We start from the raw sequence: 21,719 nt of genomic DNA, 5'->3' as shown, positions 1-21,719 counted from the left end.
CCTTTCAATCCTGGAAAGCGTCGGATGCCAAAATTTCCAAACTTTTTTTAAATGTTTTGAAAAACAAGACGTTGTTCTTGGCGATACAAAAATTTACCTTTGTTAGTCATCCTTTTTGGTGGATTCAGTGGTTTCTTCCGAGCTCGTTGCTTCTTCGAGAGCTCGTTTTGTGGCAGCCTCATCGAATTCCAGGAGCTAGAATCACAAGGAAAAAAACCATGTAAGATTTCGAGGCAAAACAAGAACTAGATGTAACTAGATGTGTGATTTACCGGTTTGATCTCCCCTTTCGCAAGGCAGTGAACGGCCAAGAAGCCCGTCACGCACGGTACAATGTACAGCAATGCGGGCTGGATAGAACACCAAGGAGAAAGTCAGACAAGCTTTTAAACAGTAGTGCTTGAACTTCTACCTGAGCAGCTTGAAACACGTTCATGACGATTATGGTGGCCACGATTCCAGTTATATAGCCCATAAACGCACTGGTGAAGTAGCGCTTTCCAGTGCCCCGAGACACATCGAATCGCAGAGCCAGTGCAACAAAAATTCCTGAGTTGAAATCCCCCGTCACCAAAGAAGAGGAAAAAGATGGCTTTACCTGGGATTACTATGTCGCCGAGACCCAGCATAGAGAACGGTTTGCTCGAAGAGCCAGTCGGGAAGATTAGCTGCATGGAGGGATTAGAGAAGGATGCATTGCACTGAGAGAGCAAACCTTGATGGGAGCATCAAAGGACTTCGCAACGGTGACCATCACAGGAGTGAAGAATACCCAGAAGATGTCATATACGAATAGCCCGGCCTGGCGAGACAGAGAGAGAAAACAAATCATCAAAGTGTTGTTTTGTAAGTGAACACGGTACCAGAAGAATCGCCCCGATCTTGAATGAGCCCAGAGACAGCATCTCGATTCCCTGAAAGTATGTTCATTGTGTAAATTGAGAAAAGAAGAGCTCTAAAGCACCTGTATCGAGAATGCCAGTCCGAGGGTGTTGTTCGCCAGCCAGTGTTTTCGTAGAGCATACCAAGCACAAAAGCAAATTCCCGGAATGGATACAAACAGCTGGGCAAGAGTAAACTCCACACCAACATCTGCAGCGAATCCTAAGAAAAATCGCACAAAGTGATAAAATGAGATGATCTTACTGGTGAAATACGGAAGATGTAAAGAAATCTCTTTCTCGTCCCAGGCCTTTGGAATGAAGTCTTTGACATCTGGCCAGATGGTAGCACTACAAGAACAATGAGTTAATTTTCCTTGACACACAAGTTACTTACGTTAGAGCAAGAACTCCGAGAACCACGAAGTAGAGCGTGAGTATCCCGTTGATCAGCTCCTTGGGAATAAATTTGAAGAGAAGAAACAAAGAGCATAGGACGGCACTGCCGACGAAAGGGAAGCGTATGGCATGTCCCTTGGAAAGAGTTTCCTGTACAAAGAACGTTTTTTCACATATGAAAAAGCAAGGAGCTCAAGAACACTTACCACGGGCGGAGCCGGCTTGACGGATCGATGACAACCGATGAAAACAGTCAGGCAGGCGGTAAGAATCACGTTAGCGTTGGGATTTACGTTGACGACGAGCGGCGCAATCGTAAGAACTGCATCAATCGGCCGATCAGATCTCTCGCACTCGAATTTTTCAAAGATCAATCACCTGCCAGGCACGCGGAAGCTATCCTCTCAGCTAAAGACGCCATGAATCGTGGCTCTGGCGAGAATCTCTAGCGCCTCTGTAGAAGAGAATTGCCTAAAACCCTAGCGCCATACCTGAAATGTGCCTCGCGAGATTATTATTGCCCTAGCGCGGTGCGAGCGGAGAGCTACTTCCTTCGCGCGAAAGCTCCCACGGCCGTCGGATCAGTGATCCTACGGCAGCCCCTCGCCTTTGACACGTCGATTTGATGGAGAATATGCTACACGTCAATTTGATTTTCAAAGGCTCTCTACAAAACTTTGGTAAAATCTGGGCTGGAAGAATTCACCTTTTAACCTTTGTCTTCGCTCGTTTAGTCTGCCACAAGAATGCCACAAGAATGTCTCGTAAGATCCAAAGTTAAAAAAACGAAACTTCGATTTGCTACCTCCTATTTTTTGGAGAGATCGGTATTGTAACCTGACGCTCTCGCCATTGTCTATTGTCCTCACCAAGTACCTGCGAAAGAACATCGTCAAACGAGACGAAAGAACAGATCAAAGCGAGAGTTTTACCATCCATTCAAGCATTGAGTGGTAATAATCGCTTCGCGGCCAACAAATCTCTCGGGAGTTCGCTTGTTACCCTGTGAGATTTTGCGGAGAATTTATCGCCGGGGATTCTAAAGTTTGTGAAATCACTTACCTTGATAAGAACGCGATCACTGACCGAGTATGGAAATTGCACGCCCTTGACTTTCCCATTATCCTCCTAAAACAACGTAAACAAAACGATAAGAACGTCTCAGGAAATAAGTTCCACACCACACCTGTTCGCGTTTCCTCTTCAGCGTTTTCGAGCAAGTGATTATAGGAAACTCTCTCTCCCGTTTGTAGGCGTGTACCGCTTGCCTTAGAGCTGCCAGAGAAAAAAAGTGAGAGTTTAGGAGAAAATCCGAGCAGCAATACCATGGTTAGGAGCAGCCGACATAGGAGCAGTCGGCATCATACAAACAACGCACGCGTTCTACAAAAGAGAAAGAAAAACATGGTCAGTACAAAGAGCATTCCATCTCTCGTCACATACAGTTTCTTGGACTCGTTGAAAGCCAGAGGTTCCAACCGAGTGTCCGCAGGGAAATATGACAGCGTCCTCCATGAGCGCGCCACTGATAAACCCCGCAAGTTAGCAAGCATAGCGAAACATCTACAACTTACGATACTGGATCCGACAGGAAGTGACGAACCGAGGTAGTATCAGTCGCCGGAGGAACACGTCCAGCCGCGGAGTTAACCATCGAACTGAAGTAAGCGGAGTCTGGAACACCCGCTTCACCACCGTTTCCATCGCCCTCTGGCCTCTCCCTCGCACCGTTCTCGCTGTAGGACGCGGGGTTAAAGAATGGAAACATCCCAAACTTCTGGCTCGCCGTTTTCATGATCCTATCCCTCTCGCTGCTCGTCATCCTCTGGAAGCTATCCTGGCTGGGAATTTGCATCTGCGGGGTTCTATCTCCATCCACCAGACCATCCCTTCCATCAGCTTCCAAGTCGAGCTCTTCGTCTACGTAGTCCTCGGACCCATCACTGTGAGAAACGCTCACCTCACTCCTGCCAACTATTCCATTGAAACCATCGTCGTCCCTCCCGGAGCTATCGTACACAATCCTCCTCCTCTCCACGGCCTCCCGATCGTCGCCCAGCTCGATGTGAAATGCCACAGCTCCACTGCCTGGAAAACCCCTCCCACCGGTCATATCGCGCCCGCGGCTCCCTCCGGCGGCGAAGAATCCGTCACTCGGTGGCGCCGCTCCATCGCCAATCCCCCCGCATTTTCGATCGCTCGCGCTGCCGGCCGAGAGCTCCGAATCTACATTCCACAAGATTGCGAGAGAAATCGCTCTACCTTGCCACGGCGCCGCGCTCGAGCTCCAGACCGGACGAATTAGGGCAGCGCCACAAAACCTAAAGAACCATCTTCGCTATTTTGTGGAAACCAAATTTATTGTAATTGGAACAACGCCTCCCCTAGCGATTTTTTTCCCGCCCTCTCGTTGAATGGCACTATGCATGGCCATGCCCATTCATGCCCATGGCCATGGCGAGGTTTGCTACGTGGCAGTCCATGCAAGCTTTTAAAACGCCTTTCTTCCTCACTAGGCCATAAATCTCAAACATTGTGTTCTTCCCGGAAGATCATCCAATCCACGCTCTAAATCACTCTCTCCTTTTCTTCCTGCGTTTGATCTCTACGCGGGGAGAGCTCCGGCCGATGGTGGTGCCGGGAGAAGCATCATCGGTGAAGCTAGCGCTGGGATCACAAGAAACGAGAGGAAGAACATCAAGAACAAGAATGTGGTGGAGAGATTTCTCGCGCTTACGTTTCTTGCAATGCTTGCCAAACACATCGTTGAGCACATTGGTGGAAGAAAGCGACGACTTTAGCATCTGGACAATCTGTGACAAATCGATCCAGCGATCATCAGCATGAAACCAAAGATCAAAGCTTACCTCCTCGCCCGACACTGGAATCTCCATGCTCTCCAGATCGCTCATCTTCTCGCCCTTTTGCGTCCCCAGTCGCAAGATGGATTGGATGGTGGAGCTCGGGAAAACCTCGAGCGTGTTGGTGATCATGAAACTCGATCCGGTTTTGATATACCCGGGAGGCGGCGCAGCCTCCACTGCCGGGGCCCCGCCTTTCTTCCCTTTCTTTGGAGCCGCTTCCTCCTTCTTGCCACCCCCAGCGGCGGCAGCGGCGGCGGCGATCACATCCTCCTCGCTCGCCAAGACTTTGCACGGGTTCTCCATCACCTTCTTGTGCTTGGGACACTTTAGATCCGGTTTCTTGGTGATGAACTCGCACGCCGCCGGGGCGCCGCAGCAGTAGATCGCCGCTCCCTCGGTCCCGGGGATCCGGATCACTTTGTCTCCAAAGGTCATGGTTGGGCGAGGATCCACCAGCAAGCTCTTGCTGGAACACATCCTCGATTCATCCAGCTTCTCGGTGCACGAGAACAGGCTCGTGATCCCCACCAGCGGCTTCACCTCGCGCTTGCTGGAGATCGGCGGCGGCGGCGCTCCCTCGGGTGGCGGGATCTCGATCGCCTGGAGGAGCTTGACGACGCATCCCAGCGGCAGCGTGAGGAAGCCCACCACCAGGTCCACGAGCTCCTTGCCGGCCTCCAGGCACAGGATGTTCTTGCTCACGCGGCTGTAGAGCAGTGTGGCGGTGAGGGTGGGCGGCGATGGCGGCGGCGGAGGCGGTGGCGGAGCTTGAGCTGCTGCTTGCGCAGCAGGATTGAAAGCCGCTAGCATTAGATTCGATGGCAGAGGCGGGGGCGGGGGACGATGACCGCGGTCACTGGGACTGATTTAGAGAAAACGAGCAAAAGGAAGAGAAACTGTGAAAACCTCTCTAGATCAGGAGATGAGATCGTACGCATTCTCGCTCAGGAGCTCGACGATAAACTGGCACGGGCTCTCGCCGCTGCTACCCATCTCCCGACGATCACAGCTCGCCCTCTCATCGCTCCGCCCTAATCATCCGCGACCAAGAACAGAGCTTTTTCAAATCCAGGAAACGCGCGAAAGCGGAAAAAGCAAACAAAAAAATAAAACCCGAGCAACCAAAGGTCAGCATCCTATCGCTGATGTCAGCCCTAAAATAGATAAATTGACCGGTATATTCCCCTAGGCCTAGGGTTTGATAGGGAGAATATTCGCTCGCCGGCGAGGGCAAAGCTTTTTCCGGGCATGGAGGTGGACTGGGGCGAGACGGGGGATGGCTACTACAGTCAAGGAGAAGAGGAAGAAGAGGAAGACGAGGAAGACGAGGAAGAGGACGACAGTGGAGGAGATGAAGTAGAATTTGTAGCCCCTGGGCCTGGCTATGGTGCTCCTCCTCCCCATCCTCCTCCTCCGCAGGATAACGTTGTGGTGATCGATGGCAGTGACGATGAATCGGGCAAGGAGGCCCGCTCCAAGCTTTGCGAGGTTTGCACGTATCTCAATTTCTCCAGGGCCGCCAAGTGTAGCATGTGTCGATCGGAGTTTGGGGCCTCGAGCGGCGCCGCCGGATCGAAGCCATGCCCAGTTTGCACTTTCGCCAACAAGATGGGAGCGCTGGCGTGTTCTATGTGCAATGCCCGGTTTGAGCCGCGGATCGAGCAGGAGATTCGCAACAACGAGCCCAAGAACAGCGAAGAAGGATCATCGGGATCGAGCGAGAGAGCTTGCCCGGCTTGCACTTTCATCAATGAGATGCCCTCCAGCGCGTGTTCTATGTGCCGAGCCCCGTTTGATCCGATCGATTTGACGATGATCGAGGAGGACCCGGCTCCTCCAGCGGTCAAGCCCCCGGTCAACTGCGTGGTGTGCCGCGTTGACGGCGTTGACGGCTACTCCCTCCAAGGATGTGGGCACGGTTTTTGCCGGGATTGCGCGGTCGGGCTCGTCGGCGACCGTGTGGAGAGGCTCCAGTCCGGCTTTGCGGGATTCGAGTGTCCGATCTGCCAGCTCCCCCTGAGCCGACAGGATCTAAGAGTTGTCGCCGGCAAGGAGGCCGTGGACTTTGTGGACCAGTGGCTGTGCTCGAGGATGCGCGACGCCTCGGCGGCTTTCAACCCCGGTGAGAATTCGGCGAAGCGGCTCAAGGTGGCGGCGGCGGCGGCGACCTTTTCGTGGGACGCGGAGATGGAGACCATCTTTGCGACGGTGGAGGAGCTCCGGGCAGTGTATCACTCGAGCTTGAGCGTCAAGGTGGCGAGGAAGAACCACACGAAGAAGAGCTCGTCGATCCGGCGAGCTTTCAAGGCGAAGAAGTCCGAGACGGCGAGCTCCAAGGAGGTTTGCGCAGTGGCCGTGGATAAGAATGTCGAGGCCTCGGACAAGGCAGTGGTCGAGGTGTTGAGGAAGCTCTCGGACGGGATCAAGCTGGCGTGCCTGGAGAATGGCGGCCGGGTCTCGCTGCCAGCAGCCGCGCTGCTGTGCTGCCGTGACTCTATCGCCCGCGAGGTTCTCAGCTGGCTGCTCCGCAACGATTCAGCGCTGGACATCGTCTCCCGCTCGGAGCTCCACTTCGAGCTCTTTGCTCTGCTGCGGACTGTTGCCGGCCTTCCGGAGCTCCTCCCGCTGGTTTGCGGCAGCGCGTCGGATCCGAGCCACGATTGCTGGAGCGGCAGCGAGGGACTGTTCCATCCGGCGTCGCTCATGGCCAGCTTCGCGAAGCTCCACACGCAGGCCTCGTTCTTCCTGAGCACGCCGATGCTTGGCGGGGTGGACGACGACGAGAACTCCGCGGTGGAGGCGGCGCTGTTTGGCGAGGCAAAGGACACGTTTGAGCGGCTGGAGCGGCGGATCAGTGCGTGGAGGCAGCGCCTCGCGTGGCATGCAGCGTGGATGGAAGACTCGGACCAAGTTTTCAAGCTCCGCCACCCTGGCGCTCTTCCGTCAGGGTCGCCCTCCTCCGGCGCTAGCAGCATCACGATCGAGAAGGAGAGCTCTCCACCGCCGCGACACGACGACAAAGGCAAGCAAGTGATCGCCATGGACGAACCACTCAGCGAGGAGCTCGACTACGTGACGGCGCTCAAGCCACTCCAGTTCGGCCACGCTGCGCTCCTCCAGAATCACTACTTCCGGAGCTCGATCCACTGGGACGCGGACTTGGGCAACGGCAGCCGGTCCCGGCGCATCGCCAAGGAGCTGGCTGGCCTCGCCACGCAGCTCCCGCTCGAGTTCCACTCCTCGATCCACGTCCGGGTGGACGAGTTCCGGATGGACCTCCTCCGCGCGCTCATCATCGGCCCCCACGACACGCCATACGAGAATGGGATCTTCCTCTTCGACATCTTCGTGGGCGATGGCTACCCGAGCTCCCCTCCGTCGGTCCAGTTCCTCACCACCGCCGGCGGCAAGGTGCGATTCAATCCAAACTTGTACCACTGTGGCAAGGTGTGCTTGAGCTTGCTGGGGACTTGGACCGGACCATCGTGGCAGCCGGGATCCTCGACGCTGCTCCAGCTGCTCGTGTCGCTCCAAAGCCTGGTGTTCGTGAGCGAGCCTTACTACAACGAACCCGGGTGGGAGAAGAGCAGGCCCAAGGATGGTAGCCGCCACTACGCGTCCGAGAATTACAACTACGAGCAGTGCTTCAACACGATGATGCATTCCATGGCGCCGGCGCTGCGCAGTCCGGACGAGGTGTTCAAGGATTTGATCGCGGCGCACTTTCGGTTCAAGAGGAGGAGGATCGAGGAGCAGTGTGACAAATGGAGCGCGATGGGGTGGCAGCAAGTGCAGTACCCGAGAGGAGGGCGATTCTTGAAGAGCGAGGACAATATCCAGTGGACGACTACGACTATAAACAATGGCAAGGTGATGGCGGACGCTGCGAATGAGGTAAGAATGGAGCTTGCCAAGTTTCTTGGGTGAAAGAGAGTTCGTTTTATTTTACTCTTCCTTTACATTGTTAACCAACTTCATCAAGTTAAAGCCCGCGCACCTCGCATTATAAATGTTCCATACATTCCAAACAAACAACTAATTCAAGCTGTGCTTAGTAGATCGAAAGTCGGCCACTGTCTTCCATAGCCAGCCCATAAGTATAATTCCCTTCTTTCTTGTTTACTTCTTCACCCCGTTGCCATTTGCCCAGGCTTTTCAACGCCGTCCACCAACTTTTGGGTTGTGTTGCACAACAATGCTCGATCCCAGATCCATGGTGACGCAGTAGCAGCTATAGATCCAAGCAAGGACAATTTGAGAACCCAGGAGAAATTCGCAGTTTCAAACAGCAACAGACCAAGACGACGTCCCGTGAGACCCAGGCGACGTTCCTGTGATACTGTTCCAGGAATACAAAGGTGATGTGTTTTCGCGCTCCAATAAAGTGCTCAAGAGATCAATCTACACCTGAAAGATGGCAGTCTTGCTCAGAAGTTGGACACGAGATTTGTTGTGCGGGCGGACGTGGGCGATTCGCGCTCGAACGCTAGGGAGACCCATTTTCAATCTTTGCAGAGCCTTTTCGTAACACACTTGAGAACCATTTTGTCAACAACTGTAGTAGTATTAGTAGTCGCAGTCGGCCTCCTCGAAACTGACCTGGCTTTCAGACATCTCCCACGAGAGATTGATCACCTCCAACAGATCCATCAGGGCATCCACGAGAACTCCTGGACACAGCCCGACCCGGAAAGCAAGAACTCTCATATGATAAGATCACAAGTCACTCTATAAAGTTAAGCTTCATCATGTTGAGTTCATTTCTTGATTCTTGCCTTTGCGCTTTTTGTCTTCTCTCTTGAATTGCGAGCATGGCTCCTGAAAAGAAGGGCAAGAGATCTTTATTTTGATTGTTCCAATGATGCTCTTCTAAACAAAGAAATCTTAATTGTCAATTGATATGCCTTTAAAGGGAAATGTGTGACGGCGATAATACAATTGCGCAGATCACTTAATCATGCTATGCACCATACACAAGCAGATACATTGCTTCGTAAACTGCAAGAAAGCTTCGGATACAGTCCCAAGACAAAGCTTATGGGATTGGTAGAAGGCACATGGGACACCCCAGATATAATCTAGGCATTATATAGCGTTATCCTTCGATCACCAACATCATTGGGGTAAAGCAAGGCTGCCTGCTTCCCCAGCCCTCTTTAGCCTTTGACGTGATTGAGCCACTCTTTGTTGATTGCCATCTATCAGAGATCTAAATGGTAGGACTGTACCAAAACTTTGACAACTTGTCCACTCAAAAGACATTTTTTCTTGCTGAAGAGCATTGGAAGCTGGTGAAGTGCTCGCGAAAGCTTGCAAGCCTCTGGCAAGGGAGATTGACCATGATCCATGTTATCGTTCACATTATTTTCCTTTGTCCTAACATTGTGTTTCTAACGTTCTAAGAGTAAAGGTTTTGCAAAATTATTCCTTCGGCTGGCTTATTCTCTGCTGAATGCTCGGCCTGGATGAGATTTATAGTAATCCAAAAAGCTGTTGGACAGAAAATTATTTAGAAAATGTTTATGATTTTATTTTCATAACAACCTTTCACCTTAAAATATATCTCACAGGACAAGGTGTGGAGGATCAAGAGCAAAACCAACTAAGTGAAAACGAAAATCAATAAGAACTACACAAGTCTAACCCAAATGGTAAGTTTAAACTGAACTTCATAATATTTAAGATTCCAATGCACGCAGGCAATGGTTCTGGAAGTGGTACCACCTGCCACGAACCATGTTTGCTGAGGTTGTAAGTTACTAGCATTGCTAGCTTCACTTGAAAAATGCAGTAGATAATATTGTTGTAGATGCTTGCCGACCTTACAAAGGGAAATTTTGTAGAAATGCTTTCGGGCGCCCAGCTTATCAGAACTAGTGCCACTTTGTTTTTGGACCCAATGGAATGGATGATGTTGCCACAAACAATAGAAGAGGATGTGACAAAATCCGCAAAATCCTCCATTTTGATATCCTCCTTACATTGCTCTGTGACGAGCCACTCTGACTTCCAAGAGTAGAGGACTGCTGTTTGCATAAACCTACGCACCCGAAATACTACTCGGTAGCCCTGCTCATCATCCGCTAGAGTCGCAAGCTCATGATCAAATTTCGCAAATGGCAAGTCTAAGTTATACCGTTTCCACTTATTAACCCTTATACCTTTATATAAATATAAAGGTATAAGAGTAAAGATATATAAGGGTATATATATATATATATATACCTTTATAAGGGTATAGGATTTACTTTATACCGTTTCCCTTTTAACTCTATGTTTTTAATATTTTGGAAATATATTCCATGCAACGTTGGGCGGCTGCAAAACAGTAATCGTGCTGGCAGTCCGGGAGGCTTTGGGAATTACCAGCAGCAGCACCGCCTCTACTTGTCCCTCCAGTGATTCACCCAGGCTCGTTGTCACGGTAAATCGATGGCTACCGCGTTTCCATTTTCTTTGATCATGAAGATTCCAGGTGTTGGCAATTGCACATTGCCCCTGGTCAAGGAGGACATGTTACCGGATCACAAACTCTGGCCGCTGCGCATTTCAGGTGATTTGATTTGGAGACGTTTGGGGGAACTTGCTCTGATGGTTTGATCATGTAGTCTCCTCATGCCTCTGGTTTCTCTGACACGAACGTCGATCGGCCTGCTTCTCTTACGATGTCCTGCTCGTGTCATATGCTGCCAGAAGTTTTGCCCCAGCTCAATTCCCTCAACAATGTCCACGGGTGGTGTCTCCAAGTGGATATGAGCGAGACACAAGGATACACATCTCAAGCGAGTAGCGGTTCTTCTCTTTTCTTGTGGTAACGCAGCTCTTATCTTGTAAGTTTGAGCTGACTAACGAGCACGGCTTGACCTTGATACAGGAGTACAGCGCTTGCGTGCTCGATATGCTGGGGCGAGCGGTCCGAGCGAGTCGCACAGGACAGTTTGTGGTCTGTGGAGTAACTTCTTCACGCTGGCGCAGTTCCGGGAGGATCTGTATAACGGTGGAGGATTTGCAGGACCAGCTGCTGGCAGAGCGTCAGGTATTCGTCAAACATTTTCTTTCGCTGGATCTTTTTGGATTCAATGCCGGAAGCTGCTGTCCGGGATTCTCAAGGATGGGGGCGGCTTTGCAGGCAGGATGAAAACGCTACGGGGAACGATGTCCTCTGCCAGGAAGACTTGAGGTATTCTCTCTGGCCAGAGTCTGAGCGACTTTGTTTTTCTTCTTCATCTCCTTGTCCCTTCTTCTTTGGACAGGATACTCTGGTAAAGATGTGAATCTCGCGGCTCGCCTTGCCATCGAGCTACTATAATGAAAGCAACCAGAGGTATGTGTCGATTTGCTCTCTGCTCAGCTAGGACTAGAGAACCAAATGGAATAAGAGAAAGCTTTGCTTGGTGTGCACTCCTACTAGAAGACTTACCTGTTTCAGATATGATTCATACGCATGTCCCTTCCTCAAAACTCTGTGGCTCCTTCTTACTATCAAATCACACTGGGCGTTCATGGATGAGCTAAAGCTGTTCTTCTGGATCCCTGGATGCCAATAAGGGAGATGTGCTACGTGCCAAAGATTCAGCAGTTCTCTGTCATACTCACTGCCGCAAATGTTAATGGCATAAACAAGCTGAACCTCGAGTCGCCGATCCATCTCTTCCTCGGAGATGGACCAACATGGGTAAGAGTTAGAAATCAACGAGCTAATTTCACATCCAACGAGTGCTCGAGTGAAAGAAGCTGGTTGTTTGTCTGTGACTACAGCCAGCCACGAGTGAGCAAAGATCTCGTGAGTTCGAAAATCCATGCCTTCGATCGAGCCCACTATCAGACGGGAAAATTCTCCCTGCTCTGAACTGGAAGCTTATGAAAAATCTCTTTTCTTGTTCCATGCGAAAGAACAAGGAAAAGAAGAAAATCCCTGATAACATACTCTTTTCTTAGGATGGCATCGGTCATTGCCAAGTTCTATAGCATAACGACAATGAGTTTATCAAGAGACAAATTACTTACATGATTGTGCAGCTATGGCAACACTGGCAGCAGCACTTTTGTGGATAGTTCTTGAGATAGACCTCCTTCTTGAGCCCGACGATATAGAACTTAAACCACCTTCTCTTGCCGTCGCTCATCAACACTCTGGTCACGGGAACCACCGTGATGCGGTGCCTCTCGCTCACGACTCGCGCCGCCGGGGGGACTGTAGCTCGCTCCCGGATGATCTCCTGCGAGAAGCGGCTGAGCAGTGCCGAGTCCTGGAAATCTGCTGCCTGGCATTGCTGTGATTCGTGGCAGTAGAGCTCCACGCCTTTGGCTCGCTGGAAAACGTCGTCCGGGACGGAGGCGGCGTGGCTGGACGCGATCACTTTCCTGCTCAGCAGTGTCCTCCTGGAAGTAAAAGGAAAGATGGACTCTTAAGATCAATCGGCACTGGCAGCTTGTAAAAGCTTGGGAGAAGCACCAACCATTTAACGCGAACGCTCATGGATGAGACGAATGATCCGGCTGACTTGCAGTGCTCGCATGCCAGCAAACCGCGAGAGTGGCATCTCGGGCAGTAAACTTTGCCGCTTCCCTTGCATTCCTTGCAGCTGAAAAGAGAGCTCTAGCAGGATAAGTGAAAGACTCGAAGATCAATCTAGAAAAACCTGCTGTCGGAGCCATCCAAGTGAGCAATGAGGCCCCGGCCATTGCATCTCGAGCACGTAAACTTTTTCCTTTGCTGGAGATTTCCGGAATCATCGTATATGGTGCAAACATGACAAGCGATATCTCCCTGTCCCAAGCAACCTGGCCAAAGAAACTCAGCAAAAATCTCTCGAAAAGAAAAAAAAGAAAAGTTTTGAGCTCCAAGAGAACCTGTGCATTGCTCCACACTTTCCGAGTGTGGCACCTTGATCAAAGCCTCTTTGGAGCTCACGAAGAGTGGTGGAAAGTGTGAACGAGTGTCGAGTTCCCAAGGTCCGGGAGCTCGGCCACCCTCGTCTATGATTCGACCATCGTATGGAACACACTCCTCCACTAGGTCTCTCTCCTCGATGAAAGTTTCCAGAGTTCCAACGTAGGCATTACAGTCTTCCACCTTGCTGATCTTCCACGACCACGCTGGCCGCTTCCCCCAGCAGCAATGGTGGTGGACGTGATCGATGAGTAAGTCGCGAATCTCATCCTCTTGCAAGCTCTGGACACTGGAGATCGAGGGGAAGAGTTAGAAACCAACAAGCTAATTCCACATCCAACCTCGAGTTCTCGTGGGTAGAAGAAGCTGCTTGTTCGTCTGCAACTAGAAGTGAGCAAAAAATCTCATGGAGTAAGAGTCCACTTGCCTCCATAGCCAGGATCGTGAGCGCCTTGGATGGAGCTATCCGGAGTGACCACACAAGCATTGATCCAAGCCGGATAAGGATCGTGCGCAGCGGCGGCTCGTATCTCAGATCCGGTGACTTGGGCTTCCAATTCCGAGCATGGGAATTCTCCCGTCCACACTGGAACTCGCGGCTCGTGGCCTGCTCGATCGAAGAAAACGATCGCTTGGAAATACAGGACGGAGTGGAGCCATTCCATACCTGGAGCGAAGGACGCCGCGAGCAATGGCCGCTTGTTCTCCTCCTGTTCCATGCGAAAGAAAAACCCTGATAACTTGCAAAGTCGTACTCTAGGTAGCATTTAAGAAGAGAGGGTGTGTTAATAGGATCGCATCGCTCATGCTCGCGATCGGTTGCCTAGAGAAAATGGTCGATTGTCGCGAAGCACTCTCGGCCATTTGCAACCCGACTCGAGCTCGATTCCAACCTGGATGACACTAGGATATATGAGCTTGACCATATGCATGCTCGAAGCCACTGTCTTCCATAGCCAGCCAAACCTTCCGGTGCGTCTATCACACAGTTACTCTCCATGATAAGCACGACACCTTGTTTGGAGACTCAAATCTGTTCCTCCGGCAGCGTCGAGCTCCTTGCCAAAGATCCAGCAGTGGCGCTAGTCTGGTGCGGGCGAACGACCATCTCACCCGGGTCAGCGACTCGATCATTCAAGATTATAGACTGCAAGGTCGAGAAGTTTAAGATCAAGGCACCTGGCTCGTCCTTGAAAGGAGTGTCATACTCGATTCCAAAGAAGCGGAGAACGTCCCGGTAGACCCTCGAGCTCCTCACGGATCTCCTCCAACATCGTCCTGACGCCCTGGATGAGCCCGCTACCCCTGGAGCTGCGCAACCGAGCAGATGCTACTGCTCGGTTCTCACAAGTGTAAGCCCATGGGTTCGTAAGCAAAAGCATCCGAGCTTAGAAGAATCACAAGTCGCTGGAAAGAGAAGGAGATCAACGCCGATAGGGAAGGGAAAATGCAAACAACTCGAAGTTTAGGGAACAGAGCAGTGGTTTAATGATGAGGTAAAAGTGAACAGTGCGTAGACACGAGTACAGTTTTCAATCTCACAATTCTTTTTGCTTCAGCCGTTGAGTGCAAATCTGGCCTAGACACAACACTGCAACACCATGGGAGGAGGATCCATGTTGGCTTTTTGCTGAAGGGTCGAAACAAGTAGTATTTAGATGTTTGTTTTTACATGTTTATGTATTCTTGTTTCCTTGTATTTTCTAACCATATGTCTCTTATAAAATTCTTAATATTATTTAATTTTTAAATGCATCTTTGTGGATATAATTTATATCTTCACAAATTAACCTGTAAAAAAATTAGGTAAATCTTTCTAGTATTTCGGTTTTTTTATATATATATATATATGTATGTATGTATTACCCTGGCTAAATAATACACTATCTATTTAAGACTGAATTTAATCCATCCATTCTTGTATATAAGCAAAAGTCTAAACCCCAATTAATACTTATTTCTATATCCCAAGCACTCATATTAGTAGGCATTGCAATTTATCCCAAAAGAGGGCAAAACTTTTTAGTAGTGTTTGAGATCTTGCTTTTTATTCTTATTTCTTTATTTTCTTTTAAATTTAGATTTATATTATCTTTTTATAAATTCTAAAATTCTAGCTATTGCTATGCTTAGATCTTCTCTTTCTTCTGATCATCATTGCATTCTCTTCTTTTATCATGACACATCGTTATTGATCAAGGAATGCGCCATTTAAGGCTATTGTTGCTACACTATTAGAGCTGTGTGATCATATTAGTGCTCCACCCATCCTTCATCTCCAATTTTTGTGGGATGTGATTATGTAATTTGTTTTATTCTCAATGTTCTGCAATTTCCTATTGATGTGGAGCATGATTATGACATCAATTAGTGAATTATGGATGATGTAGTTTGATTCTTGGAGAATGTTTAAATATCAAATTTATGAGAAAACAATGTTTATAAGCTCAAATAGATTCTAGATTGTGATGAGGAACTTAATTATTATGGAGATAGCTTTAGAAATGAGTTGGAAATTTTGTAAGGTAAGTGTTAATCTTTTAATCTGACATCTAAGCCATCTTCTCATGTTTCTAGTGTTCCTTTTTCATCTACAATATTTTCTTCTCTTAACACTTTAATCATTTTTTACTATTATGATTCCCATTCTTAATTTGGTGTTGAGTTGAGTGTTTTCTATCTTTCTCATGCTAATCTAGATATTAAGCATGTATATAAAGTTAAGAATTTTACTTTTGTTTCTTTGGTAGAACCTTGATCAATTCTAATATTGACTATTCCTTTATTCCAATGGTTGAAGTCATTTTGGCCAGAGTTTTGAATTGAACATATATCTTTAATAATGAGTGCCATTGATAGCTTTTGTTTTATCATTATTGCTTAAAGGTTTATGTTTTCCTTTGAGAGTGTAGATTTTTCTATCTCAAGTGTTAAATTATGTGTTGAGAAGGTTAAATGGTGTGAATCTTTTGTTTATTTCATGCTAGCCAAAATATTTTATCATAGCAAATCTTTTGTTTTCCAAGCTTTAAATATACCTTCTTTTCCCCTCTATCTACTTTGACAATTATTGAATTTTTTCTTTTTTCACAATGTTTCTTCCTCTTTTTTCTGGCTTTTTTTTCCGTGACACTTCCAAAAAAAGTTCATTTGAGGAGGGGGTAGAGGGGATAAATAAGGTCCAACCCTAATAATGAAGTAAGGGCAAATACAATAGTGGAATAAGGATAAACAACATAAATTGTGGAGTGGGGATGAGCATAACAAGTTCAAACAAAACATCCACCCCTTATATAATGAGGCCGAATGGATACAATAATGAAGTGAGGCCAAATATAAATGGTAGAATGAAAAAAAAATGTAGCAAGTCTGAACTAAACTAATGCTTTAGAACATAGGATAAAGAAGATTTGAAGGACAAATGGAGTGAGTTTTATTTTTTATATATAGTTCTTGACAAGGACTATAAATTAACATAGGTTTAAGGAAAATGCAAAGGTAAGTATTTATTCCTATATCCTAAACACTTATTGTGAGTTCTTGGAATATGGAAAGGGAATACAGAAAATGTGCATATCAATTAGCCCAAAAACCCTAGCTTATATATAGGAGCGAGTGGTCCGGATTGAAACCAATCCAACGACTACACTACATTAATATTAGTATACGGCATCGTAGCCATACACTTGGCCCTCACATCATCCCCTCCTCTTAGAATAATGGAAGACCATCATGGTTCTCTTGTAGACGGGCCGGGATCTAGAGGAATGTCAATGTAAGGAACCAACTCCCCGAGATGTCGTAGGCTAAAGGATCCCCGAAAGCTTGACTGAAATGACAAAGAGTTCATCGGATGGGACCGAGTCGAAGATCGAGTCCAAGACCGACTCTGAGACCGAGTGCGAGATAGAGTCCAAGATTGAGCCGAGGCCGAATCGGAGACCGAGTTCGAGATCGAGTTCGAGACGAAGTCCGAGATCCAAATTGGGTCCGAGACCGAGTCCGAGGTCGAGTCTGAAGTCGAGTCCGAGATCGAGTCCGAGATCGAGTCCAAAGTCGGGTCCGAGATCGAGTTTGAGATCGAATCTGAGACTAAGTCCAAATACTAATATGGGTCAAGGGGTGAAAGCCCAAAGCTGTGTCTCCCAGGGAGGGGGGGAGGGGGAGGGGGGCTGCAAGGGGTTCCAAAAGTATAGTAGGGATAGTGAGGTCCAAGAACCAGTCTTGAAGGAACTCTTCAGTGGTGCTTCCAAACTGACTTGAGGTTGAGACTAGGGCCAAAGGGCCTTGGGTGGGAGTGAGCATAGGCTTGGGTGGTGCCGGAAGGGCCACCCAAGGAAGTGCTCAAGAGTAGCTCCCACTCTCGAAAGGGAAACCGACTGCGGTGCTCCCGGCTCATGTGGAGTGGTGCCCCATTTGAGTACCTTGTGGCTCATTAGTCCTTGCCCTTCCTAGGGGCTTGGGCCTTCCCTTTGAGATGGAAGTGGGGGGTAGAGGTACCCATACCGGGCCGTTAGGCCACGGTGTTTCGCCCTGATGTCCCGAAGCAAGTGTTGCACCCAAGGCTTGGGATTTAGAGGGTCCCATGATCAAGTCTTGTTGTACCAAGGGGTGTTAAGAACCTGGAGGCTTGGTGTACTTGGCTGCTTGTGCCTATGGGGAGTGTAGCCGAACCTTAAGTCCAGTCTAACCCGGGAAGGGGGATTGGGAGAGATTTGAGAATCTATGGATGGAAGGCTAACTCTCTATTGCTCGTGCAGTGAGTAGTTGAAACCAAGTAGGACCAAGTAGGAGCTGGTACAATAGGCGAGAACCTTGGTGAGGGAACTTAGCACAAGCCAAGGCAGTGTTGGTCAGATAGACGAGGTAAGCTGGCAAATTGGAAAGGAAAAATTTGTGGCTTACAGTCAGGAGGAGGCATTGATGGATCTGTAGGTGGTATTAACTGCTCCTGATCCCTTTGTATGAAGCGTTTCAACCGCTGCACATGCATAATCTCTGGAGGATTGGCCTGCTGGACATCATGCCAAACCTCATAAACTTGTGGTCCAACTTGCCGCAACACCCGATATGGTCCTTTCCGCTGTGCAAGGAGCCCCTTAGATAAACCACGTACTGTAAGATGGGGAAAACGAACTAACACCAAATCATCCACTTTGTACTCCACAGATGGATGATGATGAGGTGGACATTGTAATGCCATTGTTGTCCCAGTTGTACGCGGCTTAAGTGTTCAATAGACTCAGCTTAGACAAATGGAAGAATGCTTGTTAAATACTGATCCCATGACCTAGCATCGGCAACTCATGGAAATCGCGAAGGTAAACCTAGCACTATTGGTAAAATTGGATCATGACCATATAGTAGTTTATATGGTGAAGCACTAATAGAACTTTACATCCCTATGACATATGCATACCAAAAAGACAGCAAATAACTATCTCAATCCGAATGCTGAAAGTTCACATATTTCACAATCATCCCTTTGAATATCCGAACAAGCTGTTCCACCAGACCGTTTGATTATGGATGATAAGCACTTGTGAAAGTGTGGCATATCCCCAACTGAGATGTCAAAACATGAAATGCCTCAGCCATAAATGCGGGACTATTATCCAAAAGAATCCGCTCTAGACAAGAATGCTGAAACACCACTCGATTGAGGAGGAAGTATTCAACAGCAGTTGCAGAGGCACTAGCAAGAGCATTAACTTCCACCTAACGAGTCAAGTAGTCAGAAGCAATAATAACATACTCATTGCCAACAGTCAACCGTGAAAAAGGTCCCATAAGATCAAACACCACTAACTCAAAAGGATGGGAAATTGCAATTGACTCCAACCATCCTTCCGCAACACAAGGTATTACGAGCTTGGCACCAAATGCAGCTACGCACATACCAGATAATATCACGTCACATCTCTGGCCAATAGAAAAACCTGTGCAACGTCTCAGTTACACGATAATGTCCCATATGCCCACCTAAAATAGGAGAATCATGGTAGGCATGGAGAAACTGCAGAATAAAGACAAAAGGCACCACCAACCATAAATGATTATCAGGATCCATCCCTACAAAATAAATAAGGTTGTCTTCAAGGCGATATTAAGAATGTAAATGCCGGAAAGGCAAGTCATCAGCAAGTGATGTAGGATTCTCAAACCTATGTCGAAGCCTTCGAATCCATGGCTCAATCTTTTGAGCCTCGCGAACCTCATCAAGAGAAGGTAGGTCTTGCTCTATGCTGTAAATGACTAATTTTTCCATTCTACTTTAGTCATTTAACCACACCTCCGACCACTTGGAGGAGTTTCATTCACAACCTCCTTAAGTCCAATTCAAGACTTAGGACTTGCTAGCCCCGAGAATGGCATCCATGCCACTCATCTCTTGCACTTAGTCCAAGTGCTCCATGTGTCTGGTCCCAAGACCGACACCCCAAGTTACCGCTGACATACTAGCCCGTTATGCTAAGGCCATGCCCCTTCACCTTGGTCACACCGGTGGTCCAACACCACCTACATTGTAGTCTCGTCTCTCAAGGACTGGGCCATCTGTCCAGGAGTGACCATCCAAGATCCACTCCTTAGCATCCTTAAGATGCCTATAGGCATGGGGAACATCCTTCCCCAATATCCCTTTTACAATCCCCACCAAATCCCTTTTCTATCCATAGCTGTGTTTGCCAACACTACCATTGGGATAGGGCCCGTAGGCCCAACCATTAAATCCCACTGTCCTCTAGGACTTCCTCACCACATGACCGTACCATTGGTCACTACACCAGAGGGCCACTCCTCTTCCTTTCCATAGTCTGGGACTTTGGGACAACATTTTGGAACACCGTGGCCTTACGTAAGCCTTATGGGTACTCTCCCCACCTTCTGCCTTTTGGTGCTCTAGCCATGGGCTTAGAGCGAGGTTCCATTGAGCCACGCCAGGTATCCAAGTAGGTAGTGCCACCCACAATTGGATTGGGAGCATCAACCATTCGATCTCCCGGGGGAGCTAGAGCCGGCTCTTGAACACTTCACCAAGCTACCCCACTTGACAGTCTGTATTCACTCTAGCCTTGGACCTCCCAATGGTTATCCCGTCACCCAACACCTAGGTGTGGCCTTCCTGGGCCAAACTGGCCTTTCCTGGCCAAACTGGCTCCACTGAAGTCCCCCCCTACTATACTTTTGGAGTTCACCAAACCCCCCAGGGTTTGGGAGATGAATGCTTTGGGCTTCCACCCTCTCAAACTCGAACTCGAACTCGAACTCGGACTCGGACTCAGACTTGGACTCGGACTCAGGCTTGGGCTTGGTCTCGGCCTCGGCCTCGGCCTCGATCTCGGTCTCGGTCTCGGTCCCAATCTCGATCTTGGTCTCGGTCTTGACTTCAGACTCCATCTCGGTTCCTTTTCGGACTCCATCTCGGATTCCATTTCGGGTCTATCTTGGACTCCATCTCGGGTTCATCTCGGACTCCATCTCAGGTCCATCTCGGACTCCATCTCGAGTCCATCTCGGACTCAAGCTCGGGTCCATCTTGGGTCCATCTTGGGTCCACCTCAGACTCCACCTCGGACTCCATCTCGAACTCCAGCTTGGTCTCCATCTCGGACTCCACCTCGGATTCCATCTCGGACTCCACCTCGGACTCCATCTCGGACACTTCCACATGTCATGTTTTGGTCCTCTTGTATCCCCTTTTCTAGAGACTCACTTATGGCTCGCCTCGTGCTTGTTCCTCGAGCACTTTGTTGGGAGTTCCACTCCCACTCTCGACCTTTTCAAGTCAAAGCTTTTAGTCCAAACGTGTTACGCTCATTTGGCTTTTGCTTCGGCCACTACCACGTGGCGCCCTTTCGGCTCCACATTGGGGCCTAAGGATTTTGTGTCTCACATATACCTTGTGGACACTGAACATCAAGTACAACAACTGCTAATGGCATAGAATCCTCATTTAGAAAATCCATAGATGTAGGAACAATAGGCTCGTCAGAAACATGAGAAGAGAATGGAGAAGGAAGAGGTGCTCGAGAAAGGGCATCAGCATCAGCCATAGAACTCCCTGGGCGATGAACAACATCAAAATCATATATCTGAAGTTTCAAAGCCCATCGAACAGTACGACCAACCAAGTTCTTCCGCTTCAATAATGAAGTAACAGCAGCATGGTCACCTTCAAGTAACGTCCGAGAACCATGTAGATATGCATGAAGTTTCTCGAAACCCCAGACTATTGCTAAACACTCTTTCTTTGTCGTGGAGTACTTCATCTCCACTAGTTGTAATTTACGGCTTATATACGTAATGGGATGGTACTGACCAAACACACTCGAACTCTCTTGCATCAAGACACCTCCAAGACTAATGTCAAAAGCATCCACATGCAAAATAAAAGGTTGAGTATAGTCAAGATATGCCAAAACCGGAGTTTTCAAATTGAGATCCATGAATGCCCGCTCACAATCTGGAAACTAGATGAAAGATGACATTGATGACTTCAACAACGCTCGCAACGGTGCAGTGCAATCAAAAAAATGATCCACAAAATGATTGAGATACTGCACCTTGCCTAAGAAGCGCTGCATATCATTTACACACTTTGGAATAGGGAACTTTAAAATAACCACAAGTTTATCAGGATCAACTTGCAAACCTTTACGAGAAATACAGTACCCAAGATAA

At 48.5% G+C, this 21,719-nt stretch overlaps 4 protein-coding genes and 1 long non-coding RNA gene across 5 annotated transcripts; 2 read left to right on the top strand and 3 right to left on the bottom strand.

Moving 5' to 3' along the window:
• Positions 1-25: 25 nt before the first annotated feature.
• Positions 26-1,830, bottom strand: LOC9655899 (signal peptide peptidase 2). Its single transcript, XM_002980543.2, has 11 exons — positions 1,659-1,830; positions 1,487-1,602; positions 1,279-1,430; positions 1,147-1,232; positions 965-1,092; positions 864-914; positions 716-802; positions 599-668; positions 413-549; positions 273-350; positions 26-195 (listed from the first exon to the last, which is right to left on the bottom strand). The coding sequence occupies exons 1-11, from the start codon at positions 1,699-1,701 to the stop codon at positions 103-105; spliced, it is 1,041 nt and encodes a 346-aa protein (XP_002980589.1). The 5' UTR covers positions 1,702-1,830; the 3' UTR covers positions 26-102.
• A 71-nt stretch (positions 1,831-1,901) lies between these two features.
• LOC112350063 (U-box domain-containing protein 63-like) lies at positions 1,902-3,613 on the bottom strand. Its single transcript, XM_024685565.1, has 8 exons — positions 2,855-3,613; positions 2,724-2,805; positions 2,606-2,663; positions 2,467-2,555; positions 2,343-2,408; positions 2,213-2,283; positions 2,086-2,156; positions 1,902-2,015 (listed from the first exon to the last, which is right to left on the bottom strand). Exons 1-8 carry the CDS (start codon positions 3,391-3,393, stop codon positions 2,011-2,013), a joined length of 981 nt encoding a protein of 326 aa, XP_024541333.1. The 5' UTR covers positions 3,394-3,613; the 3' UTR covers positions 1,902-2,010.
• A 1,749-nt stretch (positions 3,614-5,362) lies between these two features.
• On the top strand, positions 5,363-8,209 carry LOC9655898. The gene has a single exon (XM_024685732.1). It carries the CDS (start codon positions 5,393-5,395, stop codon positions 8,069-8,071), a length of 2,679 nt encoding a protein of 892 aa, XP_024541500.1. The 5' UTR covers positions 5,363-5,392; the 3' UTR covers positions 8,072-8,209.
• Positions 8,210-11,265: 3,056 nt separating this feature from the next.
• LOC112350092 lies at positions 11,266-11,545 on the top strand. The gene is made up of 2 exons (XR_002993644.1): positions 11,266-11,324; positions 11,398-11,545. It is a non-coding gene; the product is annotated as an uncharacterized LOC112350092 (long non-coding RNA).
• A 502-nt stretch (positions 11,546-12,047) lies between these two features.
• LOC9656570 (protein SSUH2 homolog) lies at positions 12,048-13,821 on the bottom strand. The gene is made up of 7 exons (XM_002980541.2): positions 13,705-13,821; positions 13,465-13,644; positions 13,379-13,415; positions 12,998-13,326; positions 12,787-12,928; positions 12,604-12,729; positions 12,048-12,526 (listed from the first exon to the last, which is right to left on the bottom strand). Exons 1-7 carry the CDS (start codon positions 13,802-13,804, stop codon positions 12,148-12,150), a joined length of 1,293 nt encoding a protein of 430 aa, XP_002980587.2. The 5' UTR covers positions 13,805-13,821; the 3' UTR covers positions 12,048-12,147.
• Between the last annotated feature and the right edge of the window lie 7,898 nt (positions 13,822-21,719).

This window comes from Selaginella moellendorffii, unplaced genomic scaffold (assembly GCF_000143415.4).
Source record: "Selaginella moellendorffii unplaced genomic scaffold, v1.0 SELMOscaffold_45, whole genome shotgun sequence".
Taxonomy (NCBI): Eukaryota; Viridiplantae; Streptophyta; class Lycopodiopsida; order Selaginellales; family Selaginellaceae; genus Selaginella; species Selaginella moellendorffii.
This window is presented reverse-complemented; position numbering and strand designations above follow the sequence as displayed.

What these genes read in the sequence shown, in the direction of transcription:
- LOC112350063 (XM_024685565.1), bottom strand. Translation starts at nt 3,393, where the DNA reads ATGACCGGTGGGAGGGGTTTTCCAGGCAGTGGAGCTGTGGCATTTCAC. An exon ending in TTCAACGAGTCCAAGAAACT is followed by an intron (nt 2,664 to 2,723) that starts GTATGTGACGAG and finishes TCTCTTTTGTAG; the next exon opens with AACGCGTGCGTTGTTTGTAT. An exon ending in GTCGGCTGCTCCTAACCATG is followed by an intron (nt 2,556 to 2,605) that starts GTATTGCTGCTC and finishes TTTCTCTGGCAG; the next exon opens with CTCTAAGGCAAGCGGTACAC.
- LOC9655898 (XM_024685732.1), top strand. Translation starts at nt 5,393, where the DNA reads ATGGAGGTGGACTGGGGCGAGACGGGGGATGGCTACTACAGTCAAGGA.
- LOC9655899 (XM_002980543.2), bottom strand. Translation starts at nt 1,701, where the DNA reads ATGGCGTCTTTAGCTGAGAGGATAGCTTCCGCGTGCCTGGCAG. An exon ending in GACTGGCATTCTCGATACAG is followed by an intron (nt 915 to 964) that starts GTGCTTTAGAGC and finishes ACATACTTTCAG; the next exon opens with GGAATCGAGATGCTGTCTCT. An exon ending in ACGTGTTTCAAGCTGCTCAG is followed by an intron (nt 351 to 412) that starts GTAGAAGTTCAA and finishes TGTTCTATCCAG; the next exon opens with CCCGCATTGCTGTACATTGT.
- LOC9656570 (XM_002980541.2), bottom strand. Translation starts at nt 13,804, where the DNA reads ATGCTACCTAGAGTACGACTTTGCAAGTTATCAGGGTTTTTCTTTCGC. An exon ending in CGCGGCGTCCTTCGCTCCAG is followed by an intron (nt 13,645 to 13,704) that starts GTATGGAATGGC and finishes TCGATCGAGCAG; the next exon opens with GCCACGAGCCGCGAGTTCCA. An exon ending in TCTACCCACGAGAACTCGAG is followed by an intron (nt 13,327 to 13,378) that starts GTTGGATGTGGA and finishes CTCGATCTCCAG; the next exon opens with TGTCCAGAGCTTGCAAGAGG.